Source organism: Macaca nemestrina, chromosome 6 (assembly GCF_043159975.1).
Source record: "Macaca nemestrina isolate mMacNem1 chromosome 6, mMacNem.hap1, whole genome shotgun sequence".
NCBI lineage: Eukaryota > Metazoa > Chordata > Mammalia > Primates > Cercopithecidae > Macaca > Macaca nemestrina.
Window position 1 is genome coordinate 93,954,061 of NC_092130.1, and position 12,330 is coordinate 93,966,390.

Here is a 12,330-nt window from a genome sequence, read left to right on the forward strand (position 1 = left end):
TTTCATCATGCCATTAATGCATTACAACATTCACTGATTACTTCCAATGTACCAGGATTGTATATCCCAAAGATCAGTAAGACACATTCGCAACTCTCTACTGAAATAGAGACACCCAAAGAGAATTATAATATAAGTTTGTAAAATGCAGAGGTAGGGAGGGAGCTCCTCTGAAAAGCAGCACTCACCCTGGCCTAACATTTTAGGGAAGGCTTCCTTGAGTTACATCTAATATTATATGCCTCTTTAAAGAGAAATGGTTAGGTGAAAACAACTTAGGGGCAGAGGAAGAAAGATAAGGAAGGGCATTCCAAGTAGAAGAGTCTACATGAGTAAAGGCTTAGAGGCAAGAAATAGCATGATATACGAAAGTGATAAATAATTCAGTGTTTCAGACTGCAAATCAAAAATTACAGGTTCATGGTCAAGTGTGGTGGTTCATGCCTATAAATCCCAGCACTTTGGGAGGTCGAGCCAGGTGGGTCACTTGAGGTCAGGAGTTCGAGACCAGCCTGGCCAACATGGTGAAACCCCATCTGTACTAAAAATACAAAAAAGTTGCTGGGCATGGTGGCATGTACCTATAATCTCAACTACTCAGGAGGCTGAGACGGGAGAATTGCTGGAACCCAGGAGGCAGAGGTTGCAGTGAGTAGAGATTGCCGCCACTGCACTACAGCCTGGGAAACAGAGCAAGACTCCATCTCCAAAAAAAAAAAAATTACAGATTCAAACACCCAATCAAGTCACTCATTCATTCAACCAAAACCTACTGAGTACTTCTATGCCTCACACAAATGCTTTAGAATGTGGCATAAGACAACAAAACAGATAAAAATGCCTGCTGTCATGGATTTTACATTTTAGTAGGGGAACACAATTAAAAATACATGTAACAAATATGTAAAACATATATAGAATAATGATAAATGCTGGAGTAAAAAGAGGAGATAAAACAGGGTGGAGGAGACTGAGAGTATAGGGGTAGGTGCTATGGAAGTTGCAAAGCTGTAATTTAAATAGGGAGGTTGGGATATGCTTTACTGCAAAGGTGACATTTGAGCAACATGTAAAAGATGTGAAGGAATTAGCTGTACGGATCCAAAAGCATTCTAGATAGAATAAGCAGTCAGTGCAAAGGCCCTATGGTAGAAGCAGGTCTGGTGTACTTAAGAAACAGGGTGGTAAGTGTGGCTGAAACAAAGGGAGAGAGAACACAAAGACATGCAGTTAGAGAGGTAATGGGAGACCAGATCATGTAGAGCAGAGGTGTCTGATCTTTCGACTTCCTTAGGCCACACTGGAGGAAGAATTGTCTCGGGCCACACATAAAATACACTAACACTAATGATACCAAAAAAAAAATCTCATAATGTTTTAAGAAAGTTTACGAATTTGTGGTGGGCTGCATTCAAAGCCATCATAGGTCACAGGCAGCCTGTGGGCTGCAAGTTGGACAAGACTGATGTAGACTATTGTAGGCCAACGTAAGGCTGTTAGCTTCTACTATGAATCAAATGATTCACGAAAGGTTTTTAAGCAAAAAAGTAATGTTATATTCTTCTGTATATTATTTTGGAATAATTCTGAATTTACAGAATATTTGCAAAGATAATAGAAAGTTCCCAAATACCCCTCACCCAGTTTCTTCTAATGTTAACATCTTATACTATCACGGTGCATTTATCAAAACTAAGAAACCAACACTGATACATTTCTATCAACTAAACCATAGACTTTATTTGGATTTCACCAGTTTTTCCACTAATAGCCTCTTTCTGTTTCAGGATCCAATCTAGGATAACATATTGCATTTAGAATCTTACATGTAAATGTACAATTTTTGATTTATATTTTAAAAGTATCACTCTGGCTGACATATGAGAATAGACTGTAGGGAGGCAAGGACTGAAAAAAGCAGAGAATAGAACACAATTACTGTAATGCAAGCAAGAAATGATACAGGACAATAACAAAAAATCCGGACAAGAGATGATCAGTATACTAATAGCAGAAATAGTAGAAAACTGTTGAATTCTAGATATCCTTCATAGAAAAAGCCAACAGGAATTGTTGGAATACAAGAGAAAGTAAGGAGTCAAGGATGACGCCAAAGATTTAACTGAGCAACTGGCTGTATAAAGCTGCCATCAATTCAGATGAGAAGGAATGGGAAAGGTTTGGGAGGAAAGGAGTTCAGTCTGGGACATTTGAGTTCAAGATATCTTTTAAATATGCAAATGAAGATGCAGAGGTAGAAAAAGAGGAATTGGGACTTGGAGCATAGAAAACTCTTCAGAGGATTTTTGTTGCAGAGAAGAGCAAACAAATGGGGTTGAAAATGGAGAAAGGTTAAGAGGTTTACAACTTGACATTCTAGAATACATATAGATAGTAAAATGGTTACTTTAGTGAAGGAGATTAACACCTACCATCTACCTTATTTTTTGTGTGTGACAAGGGCAGCTGGAAATCTACTTATTTAACAAAAATCCCCAACACAATAAAATTGTATTAACTTTGATCCTCATGTACATTTCAGTCTGAATTCAAAAGCCATGTGGGAAGAGAATGAGAACAAGTGGGGAGAAAAAAAGGACTAACACTTGAACACGAAAAACCTCTACCTGAGGTTAGGAAGGCTAGCTGAGGATGAGAGGAAAAAAGCAGAACAATTGTCTTTCAATATATATGAATAACAGTGAATGAAAAAAGGTAGGTAATGTAAAAGGTAATGTAAATCAACCCTATCATTAACACTGGCAACAAAGTAAAAAGAGAAAATGGGGAGAAAGTGGTCTGGTGATATAAATGCAATACCAACTTAATACTAAAACCTTTTATAGCAGTCCTCTCCTTATCCAACAGTGTACACCCCAAGGCCCCAGGGGAAGGCTGAACCCAATCAACTGCCTTCAATCTGAGCATGTTTCTTTTCACATCTTCTACCCACAAATTTAATTGCTTTATTATCTTAACTAAGTTTTTATCACGCACTATGGCTATAAGTTTGGCAGTCTGAGGTGTGACCGCAAAACTAGCATAAATTTTTTTGCTTATTCACAATTTTACAGATAGATTTGTTCTTACCATAGACCTTAGCAACATCAATTTATGACATTTTTTTTCTTCCTTATTAAGTGGAGAACTTTCACTTTTTTGCTTAAAAGAGGCACTTTACAGCTACTCTTCGGCATAACCAAGTTGCCAGCATCGTTACCCTTGTGCTTTGAAGCAATAATTAAGTAAAATAAGTATTCCTAGAACACACGCACTGTGATACCACCTCCATCAATCTGATAACCAAGCAACTAAAAGGCAAGAAGCTTATACAGCAGGGATATGCTGAACAAAGAGATGATTCATGGCCTCAGGCTGAATGGAATGGGATGGAATAAGATTTCATCACAACTCAGAAAGGCATGCCATTTAAAATGTATGAAATATTTCTGGAATTTTTTTTTTTTTTTTAATTGAGATGGAGACTCGCTCTATTGCCCACGCAGGACTGCAGTGGCACAATCTCGGCTCACTGCAGCCTCCACCTCCTGGGTTCAATTGATTATCCTGCCTCAGTCTCCTGAGTAGCTGGGACTACAGGTGTATGCCACCACACCTGGCTAAGTTTTGTATTTTAGTAGAGATTGGGTTTCACCATGTTGGCCAGGCTGGTCTCGAACTCCTGACCTCAAGTGATCCGCCCACCTTGGCCTCCCAAAGTGCTGGAATTACAAGCATGAGCCACCACACCCGGCTGGAATTTTCTACTTAATATTTTCAGGCTGTGGTTGATCATAGGTAACTGAAACTGTCAAAATCAAAACCTCAGATAAGGAGAGACTACTGTATTTAGTGCCTAATATATGCAATTCAACAGTTCCTCCATTATAATTCCTCCTCTCCAGAGACTTTTAATTTACCAAAGCCATGCACAACAATAGACAACACTTTCTGAGTGCTTACTGTATGCCAAACACTTGCCTAGATGATTTACTTGTAATAACTCGTTTAATCCTCATAACACTGAGGACGCTTTTGCACTGGCTCCACAGAAAAATATAAATATCACTATTTTTACATATGATTTGAATATACCCAAGAAAACAAAGTTGGAAATATTCTTCCAGATGCAGGTGAGATAAAAATTTTTAAACAGGTCAGACGCGGTACGGTGGCTTACACCTGTAATCCCAGCACTTTGGGAGGCCAAGACGGGAGGATCACTTGAGCCCAGGAGTTAGAGACCAGCCTAGGTAACATAGTGAGCCCCATCTCTACAAAAAATGAAATAAATTAAGCCAAGTATGGTGGCATACACCCATGGTCCCGGCTACTGGGGATACTGAGGGAGGAGGATAGATCACTTCTGCCCAGGAGGTTGAGGCTGGGGTGAGCCATGATTGTGCCACTGCACTCCACCCTGGGCAACAGAGCAAGATCCTGTCTCAAAAATAAAATAAATAATAATTTTTGAACAAAGGAATAACACAGTCAGATTTTATTTCTAGTAAGGAAAGGATCCAAGATGGTTTTAAATGAGGATTCATTGCAAAGCTGCCAGAAAGACTTTTGAAATTGTGATATAATCTGAAAACCAAAAAGTAGCAGGTTTATGTAAGACGATGCAGCTAAACTACCACCTCCCAAAAAAACTCACGTCAGATTAACTTTGATGTTTTACATAAATGCAATAAACATTATACATATTGTTCAGCCTCATTTATTGGCACATATGTTTCTCTCCATGGATAACTTAAAAACTGGCAATGTCGTTCTTTACTATTTTGAAGCTCAGGTACATAAGAAGCCATGGCCTAAAGTTAATTAAAATATATAGACATAGCAAATCAATTGTGATCTCTACAAGTTAAGCTTTCTGATGCTCTTCACAGGTAGCCTGAAGCAGAGCTTCATACAGAAGTATTACTCTTAAGTGTAACAAAGATCAAGACAATCTTCACATGAAAGCAAGGGCAGTTATGTCTACAGACACATTTACTACCCTAAAAGCCAAGCTCGATAAGTTGCACAACATAATTTCCATAGCTAAACCAAGTTTGTTTAATTTGAATGGCAAGACCTAAAAGGTATAATATAAAGGAATTACAAGACAGAACATTAAAAGACTTTTTTCTTCCTCAGGTGGAGAGTACTGTATTTTTTTTATACCTTTCTTTTTCCCCTCTCCCACAACGTTATTAAATTCCTTAAAAGAACAGACCATCTTTGTTCCTATGCTGCAATCTCAAGATCTATGAATAAAGCAGGCACCCAGTAAATACTTGCTAATTTGTGTAATTGACCAACTCTTGACAATTAAATATAACAGACTCAAATATCAAGTTAGTTAGAGTTTAAAACAAAACCGTTGTGTGCCCTAGTGAACGATGTAAACACAAACAGCAGAATCCCAAATCTTCTAATCATTTGTGTTGCCCTAAATACAAAACGGTCTCATAGGCCGAATACAGCTCGTAAACCAACATCTCACCTGAGTTACCTTCTCTCTATCCACCTTCTAAGTCAATAAATAAAAAATTGAAAACATTCTGAAAAGAACCCTCTGCTGCCTGAGAAAAAATACACCACACATTTAGAGCCAAAAGGTTGCCTTAAGGGGGCAAAGAGTGAAAAATTCTCCTTTCTAATACTTTATCAGAATTCCAAGAACTACGCAAATTCAAACACGTCAAAGCTCCTGTTTCTCCATCGATAAAATGCAGAAAGAAAAACGTGCGTGCGTGTGTGTGTGTGTAACAGAACCTCACCTATTGGGATAATTAACATCAGAAAAAGCTAAATTCTACTACTGATTAAAAGTTGGCTTGTCATTTGTCTTGCCAGTTGATCTCTCTAAAGTACCTATCAATTGCTGCAGTCCGTAAAGGGCAGTTCCTTCCCATTGGTTACCACAGAAAGTTCTTTCCTGACCCCAAATTGCCTAGTACGTTTCAGTCACGATGCCTGGATGGAACCCACAGTTGACCAATATCTGGGGATTGAAAGGACAGGCCGGTGTTGGGGAAATGCTCACTACCCTCTGGATTCAACTGTCCTCCCAATCCCACAACCAACACAGAGCATTTCAAAAGTGCTTCGCATTCCCAAGAATCCCCCAGATGCAAATAGAGAAACTGAAAAGAAGGTGAACAGGTAGGTTCGCACCCTGAGGATGATGCCGGAAACCCTAGCATCCCCAAAAGCCCACAAGAGGAAGGCGCGGGAGCTCACAAATTGAGGGGGAATCTCACACTGTGGAGTTCTAGGGGTAAATAGCAGGGAACTTTTTTAAAAAGAAAGCAAAAGATAAAAAGAGAAAATCATATTTTTGTTATTTAAAGAGGCAGCCCCACTTCCGGACCCTACCTCTCCGTGACTGTACTTCCGGTCTCCTCCGAAACGCCCGCTTTCACAGATCAAGTTCTTGCAACCAATGAGAGCATCAGCTACTTCCGCCGGTCTGCGGGGCGTGGTCTAAATCCCGCCTTTTCCGGTGGAGAGGAGCCTATCCTAGCGTCTTAATCGCCCGACTCAGTAGGCGGTGCCGTGACAAGCCCAACCGGACGGCTGGAGAGGGCGAAAAGGGCAGACGGGGCGTGCAGCCTCTTCCGCCTGGGGCCCGGAAGGGTGATGTGGCTGCGGTATCGCCGGTCTCGCTATGGTAAGAATTGGGGCTGCCGGGTCGAGGTTAATCTTCGAGAAGGGATTGTGGGTCTAGACTAGGGCTGGAGGTTGTGCGGCAGCCCGGGGTGTGTGGGCCTTGGAGCCATGTGGTCCCTCCACGGTCAACCAGAGAGAATCAGGACGGACTGTCCAAGAAAGACTCCTGGGTCGCGGAGCCCGCCCCTCATGCAAAGTCCGCTTTCCTACTTTGTTTAGGAAAAAAAAAATGCGTTGGTGTGTTTTAACACGTTGGCTACGTAGATTATCTGGGGTCATTGAAGCTTTGAAGCGTTAGAGCTTCTCGAGTTTCCGCTTGTTTTCTTGCATCTCCTTATCTCACCCTAGGGGCTTTACTCTGGTGTTAGTGTTTGATTTTGTGGGGAGGTTCCTTTGGCACCAAACTCCATACCTTCGTTTTCAGCTGTTTAGTCAATAGCCTCTCAGGACCCTTCCACATTATTCTCTCAACTTTGAAAATGCTACTTTACAAGCTATAGGTTTTAATAGTTAAGAGTTCTCTGCAAAGGCGGATTGCTTTTCTAGGGGCTTAATATACTTATTGGAGTGGTGTCTAGCCTCAGGCCTTCCTCCTCTTTCACCTCCAAGTCCATTTGCCAAATGTGTATATTTCTGGGCAAAGGATGCATGCCTGCGAATAGACCCAAAAACAACTATGACTCCAAAAAGCTTGAGTCTCATGGTGAAAAATTATGAGCCCACGTTTACGGAAGTTGCTACAGAATCCCATATAGCAATAATTCAGTTTCTTCTCTGGACGAATTTACCACCTGATGGGAAGATGGCAGTTGAGACTAGCAAGACTGTCACTCTTAATTCTTTTACATCTTTCTAAAAACTGAAGTTGAATTATTTTACTCGTAGTGCAAGTCAAAGATAACTCTTTTTATTATCTCAATATCAGACTAGCTAAAAACAAGATGCATATACTGTGCTGAAGATCATCGGTATATAAACTATCTTGTCATGCTTGTTTTTCCAAAAGTAGCATATACTTTCATTCATTATCAAGTCCTATGTACCAGGCTTTTTTCAAAAAATCAGTTTATAAGCATGGAAATATCAAGTTCACCACAACTTCTAAGTAGATGTTTACAAGTGAAAGAAGTGAAACATGAGGAGATTGACTTGCCTTGGATCACACCTAGTAGATTGTAAAGCCAGGACTCAAACTTATTTTAATGTCCAGATGCCCGAAATCTTCATGTTGTTATCGATAGAAACACAACATAACTGAGGATGAAATAAGTCTTAGTAATTTGTTCCTTATTAATATAAATATATAAATCAGACATAGGTGGAAAACAGAAACAACTGGCAGGTGGTTTTTTATTGCTGTGAGATGTGAAAAGTACATTGTTGGCAGAGCTACGAAGTGAGGTTTCAAGGAGGCTAACTTAGCGGTTTGAGAAATGGATTAGTGTCTCAGTATCTTTGAGTTTGCACCTAAACTTAGTTTATTTGTGAGGTAACCCAATGCTAATGACTTAATAAACCTGAATTACTGTATTTTAATGAATTTTTTTTTTTTTTTTTTTTTTTTTGAGATGGAGTCTTGCTCTGTCGCCCAGGCTGGAGTGGGCAGTGGCGTAATTTCGGCTCACTGCAACCTCTGCCTCCGGGGTTCAAGCGATTCTCCTGCCTCAGCCTCCTGAGTAGCTGGGACTACAGGCGCGCACAACCATGCCCGGCTAATTTTTGTATTTTTAGTAGAGACGAGGTTTCACCATGTTGACCAAGATGGTCTCGATCTCTTGACCTCGTGATCCGCCCACCTCAGCCTCCCAGGTGTTGATATTTATATGGAAGTTTGGTGATGCTTTTGTGACCAGAAATATGCCATCGGATTACAGGCATGAGCCACCGCTACGGCCAAGAATCTTTTTAAAAAGCATTTCAAGGACAAAATGTTTATCAGCAGTAATTTACATCTGTCAGGATGAACAGTAATTGTAGCACTTGTGAATTAATACTTCTAAAAAATTTCAGAATGCCTTGTTTCCCCCAATGCCTAACATCCTTCAACATTCCTCTCATGTCTCATCTCTTTCCAAAAAGCCTCCCTTAACCCTTTCTATTTTCTTCTACTCTCTTTAGGTATCTATAGGGATATTCATGTATACTTCCAGTATCCCTCTAGCATAACCCTTTTCACAGAAAACAGCAATAAGGTGTTGCCTACATTTCTCCCTCTGTAGGCAGAATTCTTAAAGACTAGGTATTTTAATCTCTACAGTCATAGTGCCAGCTAGAGTTAGTACGCCATTAAGAGTCTGGACCTGTAATCCCAGCACTTTGGGAGACCGAGGTGAGTGGATCACCTGAGGTCGGGAGTTGGAGACCAGCCTGACCAATGTGGAGAAACCCCATCTCTACTGAAAATAAAAAATTAGCCAGGCGTGGTGGCGCATGCCTGTAATCCCAGCTACTTGGGAGGCTGAGGCAGGAGAATCGCTTGAACCCAGAAGGCGGAGGTTGTGGTGAGTCGAGATTGCGCCATTGCACTCCAGCCTGGGCAACAAGAGCGAAACTCCATCTCAAAAAAAAAAAGTCTGGGGATACAGACATGCTCGGTGTCTTCAGGGATTTCACAGTCCAGTGGGGGGAGATGATTAAATAAGTGAATTCCATCTGTTGTCTGTTATGATGTAGCATGACAACACGTGTAGTGGAAAGAGCATAGGTTTAGAATGAGCCAAACAGAGTTAGAAATCATGCCCAGTTCCCATCCTTTACTTGGTTGACTGTAAGAGAGTTTATTTTCATGTCTTTGTCTTAGTGTGCTAAGTGATTTTCACAAACTCCGCAAAGTAGGAATGATTGCCCACATTTCATAATTAAACTGAGTCTCCAGAGAATAGATGTGAAGTATTTTCTCTCCTCTTGTAGTGGAAGATATGTAGAAAATCATTAAACACAGTGGAAGGAGTAGTACTGGCTGGGAACTGCTTGAGAGATGTCCCCAAGAAAGAAAATAATTCTCTCTCACCTGTATTTTAAAGAGTATTAGGGTCATTAGCTAGAGGTGACAGCGATCTCTATCCCATAGATAAAGGAAATGGCAGTTATGGGAACAAAAGGCATGAAGTTCAATAGTTGCATGGAGCCTCAATGTGGCAGGAATTTAAAAAAAAAAAAAAAAGTATAGATGAGGCTAGAAAGATTAGGGCCAGATTTTGAAGAGCTTTGTGCCATGCCGAAGACTTTATATTTTGATGATGTTTAATTGCTTACTTTATAAAGGCTTTGGAGCAGGGAAATAAAATTGGTGTGCATTTTAGAAAACCAACTGGTAACAACATGGAGAGAGTATATTTAAGTGGAGGAAGATTAGAATCTGGGAGACCAGCTTGAAAACAAGTGCTGTAGTTCAGGTATACGATGATTGAATGTCTCAACTCTGATGAGCCGTTGGGTTGAAAGGAAAGGAAAACTAGGAAAATCATTTTGAAGGTACTTAGTGAAGGGTGATGAAGCACAGCTCCAGCTTGGATGATTTATTGGATGGGAAAGAAATACAGCAGATCCTCAACGTTTATGAGGAAGAAACTCCATTTCCAATTGAGGCCACTGTGTGGAGTTTGCATGTTGTCTTCATGTCTGTTCTTCCCATGTCTGCATGGATTTTCTCTGGGTACACCAGTTCCTTCCCACATCCCAGAGATGTATAGAAGATTAGGTTTGTTGAGGTGTCTACACTCTCCTAGTTTGAGTGCTCTGCACTGGAATGATGTCCTATACTCAAAGCTACTCAGATGGCTCCCGGCACCTTCAACAGTGTACTGAAATAAGCCAGCTATCTTACTTGTTTTTATTAATCTTTCTTAAGTGGATGTATAACTCCTATTTATTTCAGTGTTTAATATTAGAAGGGTTTTGATATTTATTTGGAAGTTTGGTGATGCTTTTGTGACCAGAAATATGCCATCGGAACTTAACTCGTGTTTGTATCAATTTGCCTATGGTAAAATTGGTTTTGTTACACATCTTTTGGCTTAAAGTTGCATTTTCCAAGGACCTGCGGATGACGTTAAGTGAGGACTTACTGTGTTGGTTAAGCACCTACTCTGATAGGTGTTTTTTATACAAGGTTTTATTAAAGACGTATTATTGGCCATATTTTTCATATGAAGAAACAGATGCAGAGAGCTAAGTGTCTTTGCCCAAGATCACACTGCTTATAAATAGCAGAGCTAAGATTTAAACTGAACCGATTCGTCACAAAATGCTGTGCCCTTTCTATGCAACAGTATCATTAATTGCACAAAAATATTAAGAAGAAAAGCAACATTTTTATGTCATGGGTGGGTGAGGACGTAGCAGTTTAGATAATAATTCTGTTGCTAGTATTGCTTTTGCGTCATCCATGAAAATGGCATCACAGTTGAAAGGCAAGTATCTTAGTATTATAAAAACAGTTCTGATCTTATGAACCCATGAAAGGGTTCCATGAACTACACTTTTGATAACCACTGCATTAGGCTAATAGGAATCTGATGTGGGTGCTGGTCTTCTCTAGCAAAGTTTTTGAATACCAATTGCAAATAAAAGCTTCCAGATGGCTGAGGCAGGCATTCAAGACTAGCCTGACCAACATGGTGAAACCCCATCTCTACTAAAAATACAAAAAAATTAGCCAGGCGTGGTGGCGTGCACCTGTAATCCCAGCTACTCAGGGGGCTGAGGCAGGATAATTGCTTAAACCGAAGAGGTAGAGGTTGCAGTGAGCCAAGATCACGCCACCACACTCCATCTGGGTGAGAGACCGAGACTCCGTCTCAAAACTTCCAGGGAGTTTCAAGAAACTATAGATACCCAGACCAGTTAAATCCAAATTTCTGGGCAATGAGGGCTTTTTAAGCTCCAAGTGGTTCTAATAAGCAATTAGATTTTATACCATATAATAGGACATTTTATCAGTCTTTGTTTTTTCTTGGTTGCAAGGTCAAAGTACTTTACAACAGGCTTTGCTCTTTGTCCTTCAGAATACTTTCTCTTGTCCAATCTTTTTATCAAAGACATATATGAAGCATTTATTCTAATTTTTTTCACTCTACCATTTATCATTGTTTTGTGTATGCCTTCTCTTAATAACTCTTGACACCCTTTTGCCTTATCTTTAGATCTGAGGTGTGTATAAAATAGCTCCAAAACGAAGCAGCACAAACATAGCAAATTAATTGTAGGTACCATGATAATGAGATGAAAATAGCTACAAAATCAGTGTTGCCAGTGGAAAACAGTTCAGGTGCTTCTACTCTGAACTGTAGTTTTACTCATCATATCCATGAAAGTTGTTAAATGGAAAGTATTAAGTAGAAAAGGTCTCTGTACATTTTAAAAATAGGACTGGTTGTAACAAATGGTTATTTAATCCAGCCCCCTCATTTTACAAATGAAATGAAACTGACAGGTAGAGATATGAGATGTTGATTCATCTAAGGTCAAATTTATATACTTGGATTACTTCATTAACCCAAATGTTTAGTGGCCACTGTTGCTGAGAAGCGATGGGTGATGAGTTCGTATCTAAATATTAATCAAGCCTGATTTCTTGCTCTCAAATTAAACTAAGGTTACTTGTCTATTTGGTACAATATCACCCTACCACGTGATAAGCAACAAAGTTTAAATGTATATGCTAATAAC

At 39.9% G+C, this 12,330-nt stretch overlaps 2 protein-coding genes across 4 annotated transcripts in view; one reads left to right on the forward strand and one right to left on the reverse strand.

Moving 5' to 3' along the window:
* The window catches only part of LOC105475044 (X-ray repair cross complementing 4), a 292,455-nt gene extending 286,004 nt beyond the window's left edge, over positions 1–6,451 (reverse strand). For 2 of the 3 annotated variants that reach the window (XM_071098712.1, XM_071098707.1), the window contains exon 1: positions 6,367–6,451. The gene's annotated coding sequence lies outside the window, so the exon portion shown is untranslated. The remainder of the gene's footprint in view (positions 1–6,366) is intronic. The other variant, XM_071098710.1, reaches the window with a different exon arrangement.
* A 77-nt stretch (positions 6,452–6,528) lies between these two features.
* The window catches only part of LOC105475041 (transmembrane protein 167A), a 28,203-nt gene continuing 22,401 nt past the window's right edge, over positions 6,529–12,330 (forward strand). The window contains exon 1 of the mRNA XM_024790779.2: positions 6,529–6,661. Coding sequence (XP_024646547.1) covers positions 6,659–6,661 — 3 coding nt within the window. The 5' untranslated portion in view covers positions 6,529–6,658. The remainder of the gene's footprint in view (positions 6,662–12,330) is intronic.